The 23,392-nt window shown below is 42.8% G+C and overlaps 1 protein-coding gene across 2 annotated transcripts in view; it reads left to right on the top strand.

Annotated features, from left to right (window-relative positions):
- The first annotated feature begins 1,476 nt into the window (after positions 1–1,476).
- The window catches only part of LOC135537594 (trinucleotide repeat-containing gene 6C protein-like), an 86,247-nt gene continuing 64,331 nt past the window's right edge, over positions 1,477–23,392 (top strand). For both annotated transcript variants that reach the window (XM_064963729.1, XM_064963734.1), the window contains exons 1-2: positions 1,477–2,242; positions 21,768–21,855. In XM_064963729.1, coding sequence (XP_064819801.1) covers positions 21,805–21,855 — 51 coding nt within the window. In that variant the 5' untranslated portion in view covers positions 1,477–2,242; positions 21,768–21,804. The remainder of the gene's footprint in view (positions 2,243–21,767; positions 21,856–23,392) is intronic.

Raw genomic sequence — 23,392 nt, forward strand, 5'->3', positions numbered from 1 at the left:
ATGCTAACCTCCCCTGTTATTGTAATGGTGAGAGGTTAGTGTGTCTTGGGGGTAGGATATTTGTGCCTCTAACTTTCTCACTCATCATTATTCACATTTAATTCAGGATTCATGGTGGCATCCACATTATCATGGTAGAATCCACATTACTATAGAAGTGTTTAGAAAATATTATATTCTTATTTACAATAAAAGTGATTCTAAAATGACACAATACATGATTTACAATTCATTTCTATTGGGCACAAAATAATCTTAAACATAACGAAAACAAACAGCAAATGCATCCAACAAATGTGTAGTCACAAGCTTGATGTATGTAGTCATTGCATGCTAGGAATATTGGACCAAATACTTAACTCTTTACTACTTTAATACACATACAAGTGAATTTGCCAGAATACATTTGGTCCCCAAAAATGGGGGGGGGGGACTATGTACAAAAAGGGTTGTATAATTTCTAAACTGTTCACCCAATATGGATGAACATACACTCAAATTAAAGCTGGCAGTCTGTATTTTAACCTCCTAGTTGTACTTTTGGAGCTCACTGTGTGTGTGGCAGTATTACAAGTTTGTTATCACATGTAAACTCCAAGGAATGCAGCCTTCTTTGCTCACCTCCTTTAACCCCCAAGTTTGAACAGCTGTTTTCCCCATTCAGCTAGAGTTGAATTTCGCAATAGCTTTGGGAAGCTTGCCTTGAATAGGAAGAAACTTTGTCTGGCCTCTGCTGGCTTTCTCATTGACAGTCTCTGCTGTGATCTATGGGGCTGTGCAGTCTAGGCTAGGCTGTTCTCACTGGTCAGTCCCCCCCCTTGTGGACCACAACTTTGACCTATTCACACTGTGTGCATGCTGCACAATGCACGGCCATTTCCATAAGAAAAGAGGCATTGAGAATGAGTTGGGGCCAGAATCCTTTCTTGAATCTGAGAAGCAGAACAAGGGGAATAGTCATCCTTCATCAAACAATTGTTAATTAGTCTGGAATTTAAATATGCTCCTTCTTGGTGGACTTCAAGATTTTGAGGAAGGTTATGTGATAGAATCAAGGGCCCTTGTAAAAATATTTATTCTTCTAGCATAAACTTCTAATTTGCAAACTAATCACATACTATGTTGATACATTACTGAAACTATTTAGCCTTTTATTCACAGAACTCAATGTGTTATTTTGCATTGCCATAAATATAAACGTATTGATGATGCACATGGCCTACAGAAATAACCTATATGGTGGTGATTACCACACATATGCAATTGAAGAGTGCCCAAGGTAGGCTGCAAATAAGACATGCACTATTTTATCAGCCTCAATCTGCCTGTCCATCATTTATTCTAGTGAGCAAATCAGACTGCAATTGTCAAGGGTACGACGGGGCTGGATCATGCTGTGTTGTTAGTGGGAGATCACGTGGATTGGCTGCTTGGGCATGGGGGGCACTTCCTACATTATTTCTGCTCAGAGGAGAGAGCGAGCGGTCTTAGTTTGAACAAAATGGCTGCAAGAACGCTGTCAACGAGAGCTCACTGAACGCATTATGACTGTCCACTCCTACATTTGGATTTTTCGAGAATGTATTTTCTTGGATTCGTTTTTCAATTTGCATTCGTAGTAGCAAGGTCGTCGGTCAGATGTTGTTGCTAGCCTGCTAGCTCCTCAGCTAGCGGCCTAAACACAAATAATTTCATTTTGCACTTTAACCCAAGTTTCCTAGCTAGCTGGCCATTTTCGTCGACAATTTACTGAAATCTGCCTATTTTATTTCATTTGCAAATTACTCCTTACAACAGTCGATGACTAATGCCAACTAGCGAACGTTAACGTCAACTCCGCTACTTTTTGAGTCGGAATTGTTTCTCTTGCTTTTTCGTTTTGCTGCTTTTTTTCTATATCGTGATTACTTACGTTTAGCATGTTTTTTTGTTGCGACAATTTTACTTTTAGTGCATCGTTGCGCTAAAATACAAATTTCTTACTGTGTGTATTTCAAGTATCGATCTCTGTATTTGTTGTTATTAAACTGCTCAAACAACTATCCTGTCAGTCAGTAAGCCCCTGCAGCAGGAGAGCTGCACTTGGCTAATGCTAGCTGGATAACTGCGAAGACTGAATCCTGATTTGTAATTTACGGGTATTTTTCGGAAAAGGCACAGCAGAATGCTTTTCTGCATCGTTCTCTTTCATGCACAAACTCTGTATTCAAAGCTGCCAAAGCTCAACGTGTGATTACGCAAGGTAAGGAATACTTTATTGATATCCAAAACCACAGCTTGTTTGACAAGCGGCCACATACATTGTGTTCTATTATGTGACTCGAGCACTAACACTATCGTTAGTTCATAGTTACGTTGCTTTTATTTAATAGATTGTATTAGCTGATGATTTATAGCAATACATTATGGGAAAGGGTAACGTCAGCTATATTAGATGGCAAGTTAAATTCCTACCACCATGACGTTACACTGAGCCGAGTCAGTATTTATTTTTGCTTTACAGTCAACGAGCCAATGTCAATGATAGTAGCTAGGCTGATAAGAGTTGATGCCAACAAGCTGAAGTTTTAAATATAACTACAAGGGTAACGCGCATCGCTCATCATTTTAGTTTCACGGTTATAAAGAATTTGATGAGAACTCGTTAGTAACGTTAGCTGTTATTGACAGGGGTTGCCTTCTCTAAAATACAAACCATGCTTTATCCATGGGTTTGGATGGAAATGCACGAGGGTTTTGTGTTCAGAATCGCAAACCAGGAACAGCAGAGGCAGATTATATCATAATCTAATTAGTGGTCGGTTTAGCGCGGGTTGAAATGACACTGGAATTGACTGGCTCTCATGATTCTAGCGAATACATGTGTGTTGTAGGAACAGAGCAGCTTGAAGTGGGTATACTTTCCATCTCATAAGTCAGTTGATTGTATCATTGATCTTGAAATGTAGGCTAAAGGCAGACCACACACACCATAATATTTGAGACCGTTCATTGTTATTCCTCTGATTACATTCCAGCATATTGCTACAATAATGTGGACTGCACTGGGCAGTGTTTGTTTATTTGTTAGACATCACTGCCCTCTTTTCATACAGTAGAGGAAGGTATGAGTTGTGATTGAACTGTGGCCTTCCCCATGCTATCCGTATGCATCCTCCCATACCAAAGTGGCGGAGTAGATCCTGTAGTCCCCACCCCCCCATCTTATCTCAATCGTCAGAAACCAGTGTGGCAATAATGAAATGCATAGCGAGCAGTGAGAGAGACCGGGAGTGGGAGAATATGGTGGGTATATAGTATGCTTAACGTACTTACCGGGAGGAGTGTGACCATTAATGTCAAGCTGAAGGCTCTGGCTGCCAGTTGGTTAATGCGCTGCAGTTCTTAATCAGTTCGTAAAGGTGCCTCCACCCTGCAACGCTGACAGCCCCTGAACCCTCCACCCCAGCAACCTTCCTCTCCCCCAGGGTCAGGGGGACGGGCACCCCCCTCCTTCGCCAACCCTGTTCAACCCCCCTGGGGGGGCATTCAAGGGGGAAGGGATGGGAAAATTGTAAAGACGTTTTAGGGGTCTGTATGTACTCAGTGGAAGTGAAAAGGGGGTGGGGAGAAAGCCAGTCGCTGGTGAAGGGGAGTTATGTCGGTTGCCATACTGTTTGGTGGCTTAAGGTTTCTGCATGCTTTGGTTCAGCTGGCTGAACGAGTTTGCTCGCATACTCCCTTTAAAAGACCTTCTCTTGAAAAATGAGAAAAGGCTACAATAGTACTCTTTGTCCATTTGGAGATGCCTTAACCAGTATACAATTCCTTAATACTCAAATTAATCTAGGATAACTCAACAAATCTTTCACAAATGTGTATGTTTTTTCCAAGGAGATCTTAGTCACTTTAATTTGACATCTAAGATGTTTGGTGCAGTATTTCTCAAGTGTTTTTTTTGGAGAAAATATTGCACCGAACATCGTTTATGGACAACAGACACTTATTTGAAGTATCCCTACTGTTGACCAATGGCCGGTGATGGGACGTAGACTTCGGCTCTGCGAACAGCTGGGAAAAACCCTCGCCGAAGACCAAAAAGAAAAAAAGTCATAATATATGCATAAACTGTTTGGGATTGGAGACATGCGGACACATTACCCTCTCCAGACAACAGCAGGTGATGGGGCAATGGGGATGGAAGGGGCAGTGTAGGGACTGACTTGGCATGTTGTATTAACATGATGAGGATGTTGGCTACTTATGACATTCCTGTAACCTACAGGTATTGTTTTGCCTTCCGTTACAATTTTAATTTTTTCATGAAAAAAAGCATTCTTTATTAAAATATTTGACTTGACAGTTTTGATAGATGTTATAAAAAATGTAGAGCTGTGCTTAGGGAATGAAATATGCATGGAACTGGAGAGGGAGCTGTTTCATTCCCGGACTGATTACGACACGTTTGTTTTGATTAGAGTCTTGTAAAGGAGCTGAGGGATGGCTGCCTAGCAACACTACACCAAAACCCTTCCTTATCTCCTGTTCAGAAGGATCATTTGTTTGAAATTAGAGTGAATGCTGCCTGAGGCGGATGTAAGAACACAAGCCGTTTTGGATTATCTCCATCGATGTCCTCAACAGCCTTGCAGACAAAACATCATGAGCAGAGTAGGCAAACCCACAGGGTGTTATTTGCCTCAGTCTATCCATCCACATCCCACACTGATCTCAGTCTCGCCCAGGCTGCCGCGCACCGCCGCAATACTAAGCCTGGCGATTACGAGCTTTTAAAACCAAACATGCTCTCTCTGTGTGCCAATGGGCCGTCATGGCTGAGGCTGGTCAGGGCCTGGCGGTAGAGGGGCATCAACAGTGAAATCAACTTAATTCAATGAGGCCTTCTGCCAAACCCATTATCCTATAGCAGTATGGTGTTCTTTATAAATCCTGGGGTAAAGCTTGGGCCAAACAGCTGTTGTCTGACGGATGTAATGTAATCAAAATTGGAATGAATTGAAGATCTTTCAATGGGGTGGACGGTGGCGGCTAGTTTTTAGTTATTTTTCTGCCAACACTTGTCAGTTCCTACTAAGGCAATCTTCCTTGAAAGTAAACTAAATCAATATGTCATTACTTCAAGGGGAGTCGGCCTCTCATGTGTGTGAGTCCAGGAGAGGTTGAAAGTGGGAAATGGAAATCTCCTCCCCCAAGGGCCCCAGTGCCATAACCGTTGCTTATGTGGATGGTGTGGCTAAAGTCGATCGGCCAGGACCCATAATGTAGTAGGCTGTAACTAACGATGGTGCAGCCTGCCTGCGCACGTCCGGTCCGTGTTAGAGGGGAGGGCCTGGCAGGGGCACAGGGGTGGGGGTCAGGATGGGGAGTCCAGGCAGGAACTGTCTGGCAGCAATCTAGGGGAATGTCCAGTTGGTGTCGAGACGGGGACTGGTGGGGGCCTCCCTCTCCCACCTCCCCGTTATGTTGGCTAATTGGAGAGACGTGAGGAGAGGCATCAACACATGTCGAGGACAGTGAGAAGCTGGACTTACCATACTGTTTGTGTCAGACTATTAAACAATGTAATGACAACTTACTTACTCTTAAAAATTCTCTGGGATAGCCAATGCTTGTTTTGCAGTTATGTGGATAACTAAGTTATATTAGGCTACATGCTGTGGGATAAGTCACATGTGCGCTAAGGCTTTTCCAGGTCAGGTTTAGACTTTGTTTATTTTGAACATACCTGCCAACATCTCCGCTCATGTCTGAATAAAGGTTAAATGTAAAAAATAAATAAAAATCAGCCCAGTGAAATGAATGGCATTCATAGTTGGCATAGTTTGACTGCGTAGTGTTGAAAGTGCTTCAGCACACATGGCAATTGAGAACTTGTTTGTGCACTTCACTTTTGAATGGAAAAATATTTCAACATTGGCTTGCATTTCAGGTTGGAGTCCATGTTTGCATTTAGCCTACATGCACATTAGCTGTTTTTCTCAGAATCTTACAAGACTTCAGATTTCCATGAGTTGAACATGGCACTAAATGCCAAACATTTTTTGTAATAAACTACTTATGGGGTAACTTCAGTACCTTGATAAGATGGCCTGCTTGTCCTATTGCACATTAGCTCAATTTCCCATCCAGCTTGTCAGCCATTTCATGAAGGCATTAGTAAGTTGTACCCCCCCCAGTCTCTCTCCTCACAGCATCTTTCAAACATATCAGATCTGGGCTATATTATATTTCCTCTTTCTCAAACTGTTGTGCGTTCTGTCTTTTGACAGATCCTGTCTCTCTCTGCTGTTGTTGGCAGCAGTGAAAGGCAGTCAGTCAATGTCAGAGCAACCTTGAGGGAATGCAGTCAACTGGCTCCATTCAGGAGACCAACTGTTTGCCTTTTTCTTCTGTCGGTTTCATTTCATTGTGTCCTCGACGCTTTGATAGTTTTGTTAGACTATAGTAGTACTGGAACAAGGCAGTCCAATGCCTAAATAGTAAATACTGGAGTCTTCGCTTGGCGCTTTGCAGCTCTTCCTGGACTCCCATTCGTCTTGGTCCTGATAAACTTCTTGATCTGTGTCGTTATCTTGATGAAGTAATAAAAACAACCTCATAACATTAACAAAAGCTGAGTTTGTAAAGGTTGCTCCAGCACTATTGTCAACCAGCCAATGTTACACACTCTCTTGTTGAAGTAACATCGGCTTACATTTCAGGTTGGAGTCCATTAGAGGTCGACCGATTATGATTTTTCAACGCCGATACCGATTATTTATTGGATTAATCGGCCGATTTAAAAAAAAAAAAAAAAAAAAAACGTTTTTATTTTTTGTAATAATGACAATTCCAACAATACTGAATGAACACTTTTATTTTAACTTAATTTGGTTTAAATAATGCAAAAAAAAGTGATGGGTAAGAAAGTAAAAGTGCAATATGTGCTATTTAAGAAAGCTAACGTTTCAGTTCCTTGCTCAGAACATGAGAACATATGAAAGCTGGTGATAACTTTTAACATGAGTCTTCAATATTCCCAGGTATGAAGTTTTTGGTTGTAGTTATTATAGGAATTATAGGATTCTTTCCCTCTATACCATTTGTATTTCATTAACCTTTGACTATTGGATGTTCTTATAGGCACTTTAGTATTGCCAGTGTAACAGTATAGCTTCCGTCCCTCTCCTTGCTCCTCCCTGAGCTCGAACCAGCAACACAATGACAACAGCCACCATCGAATCAGCGTTAGCCATGCAGAGCAAGGGGAACAACTACTAGAAGGATCAGAGTGAGTGACGTTTGAAACGCTATTAGCGCGCGCTAACTAGCTAGCCATTTCACTTCGGTTACACCAGCCTCATCTCGGGAGTTGATAGGCTTGAAGTCATAAACAGCGCAATGCTTGACGCACAAGGAAGAGCTGCTGGCAAAACGCACAACAATGCTGTTTGAATGAATGTTTACGCGCCTGCTTCTGCCTACCACCGCTCAGTCAGATACGTAGATACTTGTATGCTCAGTCAGATTATATGCAACGCTAGATAATATCTAGTAATATCATCAACCATGTGTAGTTAACTAGTGATTATGATTGATTGTTTTTTATAAGATAAGTTTAATGTTAGCTAGCAACTTACCTTGGCTTACTGCATTCGCGTAACAGGCTCCTTGTCTCCTTGTGGAGTGCAACGAGAGAGAGGCAAGCCGTTATTGCTTTGGACTAGTTAACTGTAAGGTTGCAAGATTGGATCCCCCGAGCTGACAAGGTCAAAATCTGTCGTTCTGCCCCTGAACAAGGCAGTTATCCCACCGTTCCTAGGCAGTCATTGAAAATAAGAGATTTCCGATTGTTATGAAAACTTGAAATCGACCCTGATTTGTCGGCCATTCCGATTAATCGGTCGACCTCTAGAGTCCATGTTTGCATTTAGCCTACATACGTTAGCCGTTTCTCTCCAGCCTCTTACAAGACTTCATAGATTTCCATGAGTTGCACACTGCACTAAATGACAAACATCTTTTGTAATAGACTACTTATGGGGCAACCCCAGTACCTTGATAAATCCACGATAATTGAGAATTTCAATAAGCATTTCTCTACGGCTGGCCATGCTTTATACCTGGCTACCCCAACCCCGGCCATCAACTCTGCACCCCCTGCAGCTCTGCAACCCCCTGGCCCAAGCCCTCCCCGCTTCTCCTTCACCCAAATCCAGATAGCTTATGTTCTGAAAGAGCTGCAAAATCTGGATCCCTACAAATCAGCTGGACTAGACAGTCTGGACCCTCTCTTCTGAAAAGTATCCACGGCCATTGTTGCAACCCCTATTTACTATTCTGTTCAACCTCTTTCGTATTGGCCGAGATTCCTGAAGATTGGAAAGCGGACATGGTCATCTTGGGGCGGCAGGGTAGCCTAGTGGTTAGAGCGTTGGACTAGTAACTGGAAGGTTGCAAGTTCAAACCCCCGAGCTGACAAGGTACAAATCTGTCGTTCTGCCCCTGAACAGGCAGTTAACCCACTGTTCCTCGGCTGTCATTGAAAATAAGAATTTGTTCTTAACTGACTTGCCGAGTTAAATTGATTTTTGTACTTTTATTTAACTCTTCAAAGGGGGATACACTCTAGACCCAAACTGTTAGACCTATATCCATCCTGCCCTGCCTTTCTAAAGTCTTTGAAAGCCAAGTGAACAAACAGAACAAACAAATCCCACGGTACCTTCTCTGCTATGCAATCTGGTTTCCGAGCTGGTCACGTGTACACCTCAGCCACACTCAAGGTCCTAAACGATATCATAACCACCATCGATTAAAAAAAACAGTACTGTGCAGCCGTTTTCATCGACCTTGCCAAGGCTTTTGGCTCTGTCAATCACTATTCTTATCGGCAGACTCAACAGCCACTTTCTCTCATGACTGCCTCACTTGGTTCACTAACTACTTCTCAGACAGAGTTCAGTGTGTCAAATGTTGTCCGGACCTCTGGCAGTCTATGGGGGTGCCACAGGATTCAATTCTGGGGCCGACTCTTTGCTCTGTGTACATCAATGTCACTCTTGCTGCTGGTGATTCTCTCATCCACCTCTACGCAGATGACACCATTCTGTGTTCATCTGGCCTTTCTTTGGACACGGTGTGTTACCTGTTAAGGCTCGGGACAATACTGCCCCCTTTGGATGAATTGCGTGCCCATAGTAAACTGAAAAAAAATCTGTCCAAAATTGCTAATATATGCATATAATAATAATTATTGAATAGAAAACACTCTAAAGCTTCTAAAACCGTTTGAATTATGTCTGGATGCCCTGTGAGTTCTGCTATACATACAATCTCCCAAACTAGTTTTCTCATTCAGAAAGTTGGGCCAACTTTGACGTCATCGCCCCCACCCTTCCCAACCAGCTATGGATCTGGGAACAGTTTCTATGTCTTCCGCGAGATGTCTTCTATCAGTAGAGCGTTTTAATTGTGCAAATCCCGTGAGCTTTGACCCTTTGGCAGGCAAAATAGTGGGTGTCGCGAGAAAATAGATGCGCGAATTGTACACAGTCATTCCTCCGTTCCAGATTGTCTGAGAGGAATTGCTTTTGTCCGGTTGAATCGCCAATTGTTTTGTACGTTAATAACATCCTAAAGCTTGATTCTGCACTTAGTTTGACCAGTTTAGTCGACATATAATATGTAATTTTGAAGTTTTGATGCGCAACTGTTCGGGACCAGAAGTAATTTTGGATGCATTTCAGCTGGAACTTGTCGCATATGCTAATACAAAGACACACGACTTGAAACCAAACGATGTTTTGGGTAAGTATGACTCCTTCCACTACATTCTGATCGAAGACCATCAAAGGTAAGGGAATATTTATGTTGTAATTTTGTGTTTCTGTTGACTCCAACATAGCGGAGAAATATTGCTTATGTCTGAGCGCCGTCTCAGATTATTGAATACTAAACGATTTCTGTAACGTTAAAAAGAAATGTGACAAAGCGATTGCATTAAGAAGCAGTGTATCTTTCTAACTATACGTAGAACATGTATATTTAGTCAAAGTTTATGATGTGTATTGCTGTTATCTGGCGGAGTTATCTATAATTTCGCCGGACATTTTTTAGCATTTTCTGAACATGGCGTCAATGTAAACGGAGATTTATGGATAGAAATTGCATATTATTGAAAAAAACAAATGTACTGTGTAACATGTCCTATTACTGTCATCTGATGAAGATTTTCAAAAGGTTAGTGAATTATTTTTCTTTTAATCCTGTGTTTGTGATTGCATCTTTTGTTCGACAAAATGGCTACATATCGTCTGTGTCTTTGTTGTGGTTTGACATACATATGTGCTATGTTTTCGCCGTAAAACATTTTAGAAATCTGACTCGCTGGGAAGATGAACAAGGTGTTTATCTTTCATTTGAGCTATTGGACTTTAACAAACCTCCAAACGAGCTTCAACGCCATAACACTCCTTCCAAGGCCTCCAACTGCTCTGAAATGCTAGTCAAATTAAATGCATGCTCTTCAACCGATCGCTCCCCGCACCTGCCCGCCTGACTAGCATCAATTCTATGGACGGTTCTGACTTAGAATATGTGGACAACTATAAATACCTTGGTGTCTGGCTCGACTGAACTCTCCTCCCAGACTCTCATTATCCTGTCTAGGACTGGGGTTCCCTCGCCGACAGCCAATGAAATTGCAGGGCGCCAAATACAAATCAACAGAAATCTTATAAATCTAATTTCTCAAACATACAAGTATTAGGCACCATTTTAAAGACACAATTATCGTTAATCCAGCCACAGTGTCTGATTTCAAAAAGGCTTTATAGCGAAAGCTCCACAAACGATTGTTAGATCACCACCAACTCACAGAAAAACCCAGCCATTTATCCAGCCAAAGCTCCACAAACGAGGAGTCACAAAAAGCACAAATAGAGAGAGAATTAATCACTAACCTTTGATCTTCATCAGATGACACTCATAGGACTTCATGTTACACAATACATGTATGTTTTGTTCGGTAAAGTTCATATTTATATTCAAAAATCTTATTTTACATTGGCGTGTTAGATTCGGTAGTTACATGCAGTGATATTGCAGAGAGCCACATGAATTCACAGAAATACTCATAATAAATGTTGATGAAAATACAGCTATTATACATGAAACTTTAGATACACTTCTCCTTAAAGCAACCACTGTCAGATTAAAAAAAAAAAAAAAAAAAAAAAACTTTCTGGAAAAAGCATAATCTGAGAACGGCGCTTAGAGCCCAAACCAGCCGGAGAAATATCCGCCATGTTGGGTAATCAACATTATTCATAAATAGTATCATAAATATTCACCTACCTTTGATCTTCGTCAGAATGCACTCCAGGAATCGCAGTTCCACAATAAATGCTTGTTTTGTTCAGTAATGTCCATAATTTATGTCCAATAGCTTCTTTTGTTAGGGCGTTTGATAAACAATCCAAAAGTGCGATCTGGTCCATTTGGATGAAACGTTCAAAACGTTATATTACAGGTCGAAGAAACTTGTCAAACTAAGTATAGAATCAATCTTTAGGATGTTTTTATCATAAAAGTTAAATAATGTTCCAACCGGAAAATTCCATTGTCTGTGGAAATGCACTGGAACGAGAGCAACCTCAAGTAAAAGTGCGTGACTGAGAACAAGGCTGTAGGCAGACCACTGACTCAAAGAGCTCCCATCCGGTCCCACATCACAGTAGAAGCCTGAAACAACGTTCTAAAGACGGTTGACATCTAGCTGAAGCCTTAGGAAGTGAAAAATAACCCATATCCCACTGTGTATTTGATAGGGGTGAGTTCAAAAACTACAAACCTCAGATTTCCCACTTCCTGTTTGGATTTTTTCTCAGGTTTTTGCCTGTCATATGAGTTCTGTTATACTCACAGACTAATAATGATATGCATATATTAGCATCTGGGATTGAGTAGAAGGCAGTTCACTCTGGGCACGCTATTCATCCAAAAATAAAAATGCTGCCCCCTATCCCAAACAAGTTAAGCATCTCCAATCCAAAGTTAAATCTAGAATCGGCTTCTTATTTCACAACAAAGCCCCCTTCACTCATGCTGCCAAACATACCCTCGTGAAACTGACTATCCTACCAATCCTTGACTTCGGCGATGTCATTTACAAAATAGCCTCAAACGCTACTCAGACTGCATCCAATATATCACCGTGCCATCCGTTTTGTCACCAAAGCCCCATATACTACCCATCACTGTGACCTGTATGCTCTCATTGGCTGGTCCTCGCTACATATTTGTCGCCAAACCCACTGGTTCCAGGTCATCTATAAGTCTTTGCTAGGTAAAGCTCCGCCATATCTCAGCTCATTGGTCACCAGAGCAACACCCACTCGTAACACGTGCTCTAGCAAGTATATTTCACTGGTCATCCCTAAAGCCAACACCCCCTTTTGCTGCCTTCCAGTTCCTTCCAAGCGTCAGCTGTCAGAGCAGCTTACAGAGCCCATCTGTAAATAGCCCATCCAACCTCATCCCCATATTTGTTTTGTTTTTCTGCTCTTTTGCACACCAGTATTTCTACTTGCACATCCTCATCTGCACATATATTACTCCAGTGTAAATTTCTAAATTGAAATTACTTTGCCACTATTGGCCTATTTATTTATTGCCTAACCTCCTTACTTCATTTGCTCACACTGTATACAGATTTTCCATTGTGTTATTGACTGTACGTTTGTTTATTCCATGTGTAACTCTGTTGCTTTTGCCGCACTGCTTTGCTTTATCTTGGCCAGGTCGCAGTTGTAAATGAGAACATGTTCTCAGCTGGCCTAACTGGTTAAATAAAGGTGAAATAAAAAAGAAAAAGTAGAATGACTGTCTCACAAATAAACCCACTTTTCTCTCACCTCTCCAGTGGCCTATGTGGCTTGTCAACCCAGCTAAAATACATGTTATCAGAGTACAGTGCTCTACTAAGAGCTTTCCTCAATTACCGTTATGGTCATGTAACTCTTCTCAGCCTTTAAAAAATGTACTAGGGTACTTTTCTTTATTGTCAGGGTCACAGTCCACAATCCACATTTCTCTGGCAGCTTAGGCTGCTTTTACAGGCAGCCCAATTCAGATCTTTTTTTCTCTCCTTTTGACGAATCAGATCAGCTCTGAAAAAATATCTGATGTGAAAAGACTAATTAGTGGGGAAAAAATATCAGAATTGGGCTGCCTGTCTAAACGCAGCCATTGACAGCCTTGTCCTTCAGGCTCCCGAGTGGCGCAGAGGTCTAAGGCAGTGCTCGAGGCGTCACTACATACCCTGGTTCGATCCCATGATTGGCCCAGCGTCGTCCGGGTTAGTGGAGGGTTTGGCTGGGGTAGGCTGTCACTGTAAATAAGAATTTATTCTTAACTGACTTGTCTTGTTAAATAAATAAAAGTATAGAAACTGACAGACTCTCTGTGCCGTCTCTATACACTGCAATATGCTCAATAGTCTATAGCCTTTGGCACAACAGAAGCTTTTTTATCAACTTGAAGTTTGATTTCTTTACCTAATGAACTGCCAGAACAAAAGTTCCCTGTTGATTTGGTAAGGAAACAGCTATGGACGACATTGACTTCTAATAATTTCTAAAAGAGAACTTCAAAGGAGCTTTATTCTTAGCTTTTGTTGGGCTCTCGCCGCCAGCAACCAAGAGTATGAAAACCGGCCCCCTCTTTTCCATTCATTGAGTCAGCCCAGCAGCATAGTTGAGATAGCTGTTGTTCCCACTCATAAGGGCAGGCGGCATATTTCCACATGCTGATCTCCACCTGGCTTTAAAGCAGCAATTGAAACAATAACCAAGCCAACTCCCCACCCTGTTTCGGTAAAAAGCTGAGGAATGAGGCTGGAGAAATGTAACCTCCCTCAAATTCATAGACCAGGCTATGGATGCAAGTACTGACCATCCATGACTTAAAAATGTATATTTCTGTGCATGTTTTGAGGCTAAATAGTGTTTACATTTACTTTGTTTACAAATCATTCATTTATCATCCAAAAATGTATGTATTAACTACTGACTGATCCTTTAAAACTGAACTAGACTAAGGCTGTTGCCAGAGTTGGCCAAAAGCAGTGTACTTTATAAGGAAAAGGGTGCCATTTTGGACACATCCTAAGATTACGCTAGTCTCCTCAGTCTTTAATGGTGGCTGTGGGATTACTACTCTCCAGCCAGGTTGTTGGTAGCCGTCCTAGATAATGGCCGTGTGAAAGGGCTCTGGAGAGCTGCAGCTTTCCTAATGCCTGGCTGCAGGAAAGGAAGGGGGATGGAGACTGTGGTGGCTTCACCCCCCCTCTCCCTTCCTCATCCTCCATGGCTTTGCTCCGTCGTTCGTTTGTACAGTGGCAGTGTTAGCCGGAAGGGCTCCAGAACACACAGCAGCACTGTTTGCCTTGCGGCCCTCATGGCAACCTTGTCTCTGTGTCAGGGACGTCTAGTTCTGCTCTGCACACTGCCCTACAGCCTGAGCCTGACTGTCTCTCTCTTCCTCTCTCCCCCTGCTATAGCCCCCTCTTCTCCTCTGGCTCTCCTCGCTTGCTCACCCAAGGTGCATGGATATTATTAAGCTTCTCTTTTCTCCATATCTCTCTCTCTCGCCTTCCTCTATCCTGCTGCGTTTTGTGTTTTTTCCTCTGCTCCCCAGTGAGCTTTCTCTCTTCTCTCTCCCTTCACAGATGCTCTCCCCCCTCTCTCTCATCTCTTCTTGCCCTATCTCCCTCTCCCGACGGCTGTCGTTCTTAATTGGTGTTGCTCTGCCTCTCTTTTCATCCTCCGATTTTCCCCTCTTCCTCCCCGGTGTGAGCAGCAGCTTCAGCATCTCTCTGTGAACACATCTCAGACTCCCTGTGCCGCTGTACGTCTCACACACACACACACACCAGTTAGTCCCTCTTAACAAGCGCTGCTATTTTTGTGTAGCAGGATCCTCACAGACCATAAGTCTTTCCTCCCCCTTATGCTTTCTGTCTGCTTTGATTCTGGTCATGCAGAGTTTATACACAGCTCACAGATGGAAGGAAACCTTTGCAATGTAATGCCTTTGAATGCTCAACTCGGCTACTATTTACAACGGATATATATATATATATATACACACACACACACAACGGGTGTGTAAACAAGGGGAAAGGCGATATAAACTCAGCAAAAGAAGAAACGTCCTCTCACTGTTAACTGCGTTTATTTTCAGCAAGCATAACAAGTGTAAATATTTGTATGCACATCAGATTCAACAACTGAGACGTTGTTACACGTGGTCTGCCACTGCGAGGACAATCAGCTGTCCATCCTGTCTGCCTGTAGCGCTGTCTTTGGCGTCTCACAGTAACGACATTGCAATTCATTGCCCTGGCCACATCTGCAGTCCTCATGCCTCATTGCAGCATGCCTAAGGCATGTTCACACAGATGAGCAGGGACCCTGGGCATCTTTCTTTTGTGTTTTTCAGAGTCGGTAGAAAGGCCTCTTTAGTGTCCTACGTTTTCATAACTGTGACCTTAATTGCCTACAAACTGTAAGCTGTTAGTGTCTGAACAACCGTTCCACAGGTGCATGTTCATTCATTATTTATGGTTCAGTGAACAAGCATCGGAAACAGTGTTTAAACCCTTTACAATGAAGATATGTGAAGTTATTTGGGTTTTTGCTCTTTCTCTCTCGTTCTGTCATGGGACAACTATGCTATTTGGCGACCTTTACTGTACATTTCTCTCTTTCTCGCTTTTCATTCTCTCATCCCCTTTTGCTTTTCTCCTTTTCTTCCTCTCTCTTCTCACCTGGTTTCCTTGAGGGTAATTAGAAGTGAGAAGCAGAGCACAATGCTCACCACCACCCCTTGCGAGTCTGTGCTCTCTGGTGGGAACTCCTGTGAGGAGGAACACCTGGAGCAGACAGAGCGGTTGCTTCAGTGTGGTAGCTGGATGCAGTACGGTCTCTGTCTTAGTCGGCACAATTATGCTGCTTTTTTGGCTCTTTTCGGATTAGGCCCAGCTGCTAGTTAAGTCTTCAAATTGTACTGTGCTTTCTAGGATTTAGATTGAATGGCAACTACTTTGGGTTTAGTGTGAGACAGTTACAGGACTAAGACTCTGTTGGGGACAGAGCACTGGCACTGTGCTGTCATGTTAAATCTCTGGTTCAGACCAGATGATTATAACATTGACTTGAATGGGGATGCCTGTTTATAATTGAATCTATTTCTATAAAGGGCAGCAGGGCACATTCAGCACAATAACAATAAATGATTTTCCAAGGGAGATAAACGAACGTCGTAAGAGACTATATCCGGTACGAAGGCAACAAAGGGAGAAGGGTAAGCGTGCCTTTCTCATTGTGGACAAACTCTTTATAGATGTACAGCTATTCTGAGACAGCTCTCAATTACATGCTCGCTTACACATATGGACTTATACATACACACACGATCTCGCTCTCTTCTCTCCCTCTTTTCTCTCCCTCTCTTGTCAAACTGTTTAATAATTTAATGTGTATTGTTTGTCTTTTTTATACATTTGTCTACAAGTTTATATGTTTACAACAGGCAAGGGGAAGATGTCAAAATAGGGGCATTGGGGAATAACATATTGTAAGGAATACATTTGTACGGTAGTGAAGCAGTCTAGAGTAATGCAAGGTCTTTTTCATGATTATGTAAAATATCAATTGCTATGGAAATGCTGTGATGTGTTTTTCAATGATGTTAAAGGTAATTATGATGTAATTATGACGGTAATACAATATGGATTACAATTATGAATGTTAAGGCTATACGCACTACATGTTACACACACAGACACTCAACCATGCAATTGGTGGAGTTATTTTTTTACTTGGACATCACACATTATTACTCTTATACAGACATCGTACACACTCACTAAATCGCATCCAATATCATACACATCAACCGACTCAGATTTACTATACTCCTAACATCTAAGTAACTAATTATAAGTGTACAAAATTATTTTTTGAATCTTTAAAAAATACAGCTTTTACATTACATTACTCTGCAGTTTACCTATAAAATGGGCTGATAAAGTAGACATACCCGGTATTCATGTAACAAAATATACATTGCTCAGAAAACTAAAAGGAACACTTAAACAACACAATGTAACTCCCAAGTCAATCACACTTCTGTGAAACCAAACTGTCCACTTAGGAAGCAACACTGACAGTAAATGTCACATGTTTTGGTCACTTTAGAGTGAAAGCACTGCCAGCATTCAAGTGGTAGCATGAGACGGAGTCAATAACCCACACAAGTGGCTAAGGTAGTGCAGCTCATCCAGGATGGCACATCAATGCGAGCCGTGGCAAGAAGGTTTGCTGTGTCTGTTAGCGTAGTGTCCAGAGCATGGAGGCGCTACCAGGAGACAGGCCAGTACATCAGGAGATGTGGAGGAGGCCGTAGGAGGGCAACAACCCAGCAGCAGGACCGCTACCTCCACCTTTGTGCAAGAGGAGCACTGCCAGAGCCCTGCAAAATGACCTCCAGCAGGCCACAAATGTGAATGTGTCTGCTCAAACGGTCAGAAACAGACTCCATGAGGGTGGTATGAGGGCCCGACGTCCACAGGTGGGGGTTGTGCTTACAGCCCAACACCGTGCAGGATGTTTGGCATTTGCCAGAGAACACCAAGATTGGCAAATTCGCCACTGTCGCCCTGTGCTCTTCACAGATGAAAGCAGGTTCACACTGAGCACATGTGACAGTCTGGAGACGCTGTGGAGAACGTTCTGCTGCCTGCAACATCCTCCAGCATGACCGGTTTGGCGGTGTGTCAGTCATGGTGTGGGGTGGCATTTCTTTGGGGGGGCCGCACAGCCCTCCATGTGCTCGCCAGAGGTAGCCAGACTGCCATTAGGTACCGAGATGAGATCCTCAGACCCCTTGTGAGACCATGTGCTGGTGCGGTTGGCCCTGGGTTCCTCCTAATGCAAGACAATGCTAGACCTCATGTGGCTGGAGTATGTCAGCAGTTCCTGCAAGAGGAAGGCATTGATGCTATGGACTGGCCCGCCCTTTCGCCAGACCTGAATCCAATTGAGCACATCTGGGACATCATGTCTCGCTCCATCCACCAACGCCACGTTGCACCACAGACTGTCCAGTGCTTTAGTCCAGGTCTGGGAGGAGAACCCTCAGGAGACCATCCGCCACCTCATAAGGAGCATGCCCAGGCGTTGTAGGGAGGTCATACAGGCATGTGGAGGCCACACACACTACTGAAACTCATTTTGACTTGTTTTAAGGACATTACATCAAAGTTGGATGAGTCTGTAGTGTTGTTTTCCACTTTAATTTTGAGTGTGACTCCAAATCCAGATCTCCATGGGTTGATAAATTTGATTTCCATTGATCATTTTTGTGTGATTTTGTTGTCAGCACATTCAACTATGTAAAGAAAGAAAAAAGTATTTAATAAGAATATTTCATTCATTCAGTACTAGGATGTGTTATTTTAGTGATCCCTTTAGATTTTGAGCAGTGTATAAAACAACGCAAGATTCAAGACTTCATGCTTTTCAGCTAAAATTATTATATAGAATTCTTGCCACCAACAAAATGTTGAATATTTGCGGCATAAAATCATTGAAGCTCTGCAGATTTTGTTGTGAGGATACAGAATCAATAGACTTTTCTATTTTGTTTTTTTCCCCCAGTTAGCATGTTTCTGGTCTCAGGTTCAAGAATGGCTGAAAATGCATAGCATTGATCTAAAATTGACCCTAGAAATAGTACTGTTAGGAGATCTTGAGTGACTGGGTCAGTCAATTTCTAATTCTCTTAGTAAAAGTATTTATCTTCAACTCACAATTTGTGGATTCTATTAGATTGAAATTGTACGTTAAACATCACAGCATAGTTGAGATATGTGTTGTGTAGAAACCCAACGTGGAGATAGATGTGATGGGCTGAGGGTTGGGATGTGGAATTGGCAACGAGTGGAGTTGCTGTGTGGGGGACCCTGGATGCTTCTGTATGTCACTCTGAATGGGAATCTGTTGATGACTGGTAAGATGTAGTTGTTGAGTGGCTTCACTGCACGTATATTGTATGTTTCGGATATTCAATAAAAACAATTTTAAAAAACTGAAAGGCATTTTTTAAATTCTTGTTTATCTGCTGCGGCGCAGAAATGGATATCTGTAACATAATATTTTGGGAATCGCATACACACAGGTTAAATGTTTCATTTAACCTTGTATTTTGACAGGAAGTCATGCTGAGACCAAGGTCTCTTTTATGGATGAGCCCTGTAATTACCCAAAATATAGGCTACACATCAATACACAGGTTTCGATTTCAATGCTGCTCCTATGGATGAGTGGGGCAGCACGGCACTGAACAGTGGCTTGTTATGATCTTGTATACAGGAACACAGGTGGTTGTACTGTACAGCGTGGCGTGTTAGATCAAACTCTACTAGCCTGCTACCAAAATAGACCGCCTGTCGTCCATCATCCATTTCCTTAACCGTGTATTTTCTAGGAAGTGAGGTCCCTAAGTAAATACGAGTGGTGTACTATTATTGTCGTAACCCTTCCCCCGCTTCTGTCTCCTCTGTCATAAGCTGGCCCACCAGATGGGCTGTATGGGAGATCCCATGTTAACAACAGCTAGGACAGCGGTAGGCTTGTAGTCACTGAGCAGTAGATGGACTGAGTCGGAGGGTCTCTTTCGGAAAATTCCAGCACTTAAAGGGTTCCACCGGATATTTTTATATCCCGATCCAATGTCCCCTTCCCCCTCCTTCCACCCCTTTCTATTCTGAGGGTGATTTCAACATTCAGAACAGTGCCAGTGAGCCCCCCTGCTTTTTGGACAGGTGCCAAGGAATATCAGCAGGGAGGATGGTGGTGGGGAGAGATGCCAGTTAGACTGACTGGGCATTGTGATTGGTCGAGGGGGCGGGTGAAGGGGGAGTGGTAGCCTATGAGGTTGTTGGATTGTTTATGCTGTGCAGGGGTGCTGGTCTGGTTAATAGGCAGGTCTGAGAGAGGAGACACTATTGAGCTCCTACTTATTACCAGGCAGAGATCAACCAGCCTTTCTGTCTGATTAGATACTAATGCATCACACACACACACACACACACACACACAATTCCCTCTATAATAAATAGGAGTCTGATAGTGCGTTGTACTGTCCTCCTTCAGTCATTACAGCTAGACAAGGCCTCTGTCAATATTCGTTGCTGTTAAGCAGTACACTAGCTGTACTGTAGATTGACAGTTCATGCCTGCCTGACAATTTCTTTCTCTCCCTCTTTCGCACTCTCTCCGTTCAATTTAAGGGGCTTTATTGACATGGGAAACACATGTTAACATTGCCAAAGAAAGTGAAATACATAAACAGTGACATAAACAATAAAAAATGAACAGTATACATTACACTCAAAGTTCCAAAAGAATGTCTTGTGTGTATATATATATATATACAGTGTTGTAATGATGTGCACATAATTAAAGTACAAAAGTGAAAATAAATAAACATAAATATAGGTTGTATTTACAATGGTGTTTGTTCTTCACTGGTTTCCCTTAACTTGAGGCAACAGGTCCCACTCTCTCTCCACTCGCTCTCTTCCTTCCTTCGCTCACTCTCGCTCTCTCAACATGGCTGTCCCTATGGACACTCCTCCCCACCATTTACTCACTCTCAGCCTGCCTCTGCCTGTCACTCTGATTGACAGTTCCATTCCCCTACCAACAGGCAACACACTGGGAGGTGGGCATGTCATTACTCTCCCTGTCATTATTATGATAATTCATCAATGTATTCATGTGCAGGCCCCTATGGACACTGTCTGAGGCTGGAGAAACTCCGGTAAGCTCCGGTGTGTGTGTCAGTCACTCAGGCACTGAGAAAAATGTGTGTTTATGGCCTTACTATTGCTGAGGACAGCGCACAATGGCCGATTTGTTTGTGTGGAGGGAGTTGAAGAGTACGTTGAGATCCCAGAGTTCCACGATAAACGGCTGGATTTGCAGTGAGAGGAACAGCCAGTCAGTTGGAAGCTGTCTAGTATTGACCACACTTTTGAGTTTTCCCATTGACCAGATAATAACCAGAATGTCCACTGAGTGGCACTTACTTAGCTGGCAACACTGACCAGATTGAAATGGCTAACCGGCACTAGTAGGCTTTAGACACACACACACACACACACACATACGTACACACACACACAGGCTCCCCCAGTCCCTCTCCTCATGCCTTTAACAGTTTCCAGGAACCGTCACCGAACTTCAGCCAAAACAAATAAAGGCTTAAATAAACCAATTTCTCTCGCAGGCTCTCCAGCTATCTGATCTCTCCTTTGGCTGCTTGGCTGGCCACTGGAGACAGACTTTGGGAAAGGCCTTGAGTTTGTTCTTTCTTTCTCAGTCTTTCCTTATTTTCTATCTCTCCCCCCCCCCCCCCCCCCCCCCCCCCCCCATTTCTCCCTCTGTCAGTTTCCGGGTGTCCATCTGTTGCTCCCCCCCCCCGCCCCCAATCTCTCTCTGGCCATGAAGGAAATTGCATTTAAGAAGCAACTCAATGTGTTACTTATGAAATGCTGAATGTGCTTGGCTTCTAAAAGTCTTCTCTGGAAAAAGTCTGCTAGCTCTGACATTGACCTCTAAGCAGATGAAAGGGAAATTGTAGCCCTAGGTTACTGAACTTAAAGCCTGCTGCTCCTCTCTGCCCTGTTCTGAAAACTTCTCCCTTTCTGTTTGCAGCTGAGAGAAGCGAACAACACGAGAAGAGAACCATTTGATGGAAGAAAATAAAAAGCAAGAAAAGACGTCGGAAGCTGCTCAGAAACAGGTGAGTTGTTACGTCTCTCTCCTCAAACAGAGTACCTCCTTCTGAAAAACCTCTCCATCAGGCTACACCTTCTCCCTCCTTCCCTCTCCGTCATTCACCTCTGTTCCCCAGGTAGGTGTGTTCAGTATAGTCTCCTTATGACTGAGTGTGGGAGTTCCTCCCTAGTTTAACCTCATGGATTAGCCTAGAGCCAATAACCCTGCAGGCAGCACACTGCCAGGTGTATGGACCCTATTTAAAGACAGATTAGAGCTGGCACACTAGCTACACACACTGCTCTGTTGGAAACACTAGCCTGGCTCTGGTAACCAAGGAGATGTTGCTGTCGCACATAGATGCACGCCATTCGCACAGTCATACAATTGTACACACAGGCATATAAAAACACAATGCTATGCGCAAACGCATACTCGAGCCCGACAGTTAAATCAGTTGACGAATATTATCGGCCGATATTAGCCCTTTCACAGAAATATTTGTTTCAAGCTTTATTCCACAGATAAAGCGTGGATATTATATACATAGAATGAACAAATTCGTTTTCAATGTTTGCCTGAGGGGGGCGCTCTGAGAGCTGCTCCTTGAACATCCTTCAGGACGTGAGCGCGTGCATGGTGGGTTTTCACAGCCAGCGAAGGCGTATGAGGAAATAATCGAAAGTACCCGTTACCAAGCAAGGAGCCCTGTCCTCATTGTATGCTCACTTAGCTAGCCAGCAAGGTAGTTAGCCTAGCTAGCTAGCAATCTGTGCTACCTATGTGCGACTGGACTGGCGCCAAAGTGAACACTGACTCATCCGTGATACATCCCTGAACGTGTGACTAAAACCAGTGCGGCAAACATTTTCCTGCATGAATGTTTTCAGTCATCAGCGCATGCCATCTGCAGTTGAAATATGTAGCCAAATACATACATTTTGTATTGAATAACGGTATAATTTACATTATGGTTTCAGTAAGAAAACATTTTCGCAATGAACATCTAGCGCGGGCTTGTCATAACAAGCTCTTGTTGCGAGGTTGCCATAGTGGTTCTTTACTTGACTGTTTAAAGCACTGTAGTGAATCTACTCAATACAGATGCTGACATCTAGTGGCGACATTAGGAACTCTTTCAGACATTCTTATTTATTAGTGTGCTTGTTGTGCTTCACTTCTGCATTCTTATCCACTGCCATAGATGGACACAACTTAAAGATGTACCTAAGGTCAACTGAATAATTTTTTTAATTTACTTTTGTATTCAGAGGGTATAGTGGCTTTTTGGTGGTTGTCATGTAGGCCACAAATAAAATGTTCTTAAATAATGTTCATTTTAATATTTAGTTAAATCATCATTTAGACTCTGTTAATCCTTTGGAGTGCAATTTGTGAAAAATATATTTTTCATTCTGCCTCCTAAAAGAAAAGAAAATATATATTGGCATGTATATCAGTGACCTTTGCCTCCCTAGTATCGGTATCGGACCCGCAAATCCCATATGGATCGGGCTGCTAACACACACATTTGCACTCAGACAGATTAGACAGACAGCCTG

This window comes from Oncorhynchus masou, chromosome 5 (genome assembly GCF_036934945.1).
Source record: "Oncorhynchus masou masou isolate Uvic2021 chromosome 5, UVic_Omas_1.1, whole genome shotgun sequence".
Lineage (NCBI taxonomy): Eukaryota > Metazoa > Chordata > Actinopteri > Salmoniformes > Salmonidae > Oncorhynchus > Oncorhynchus masou.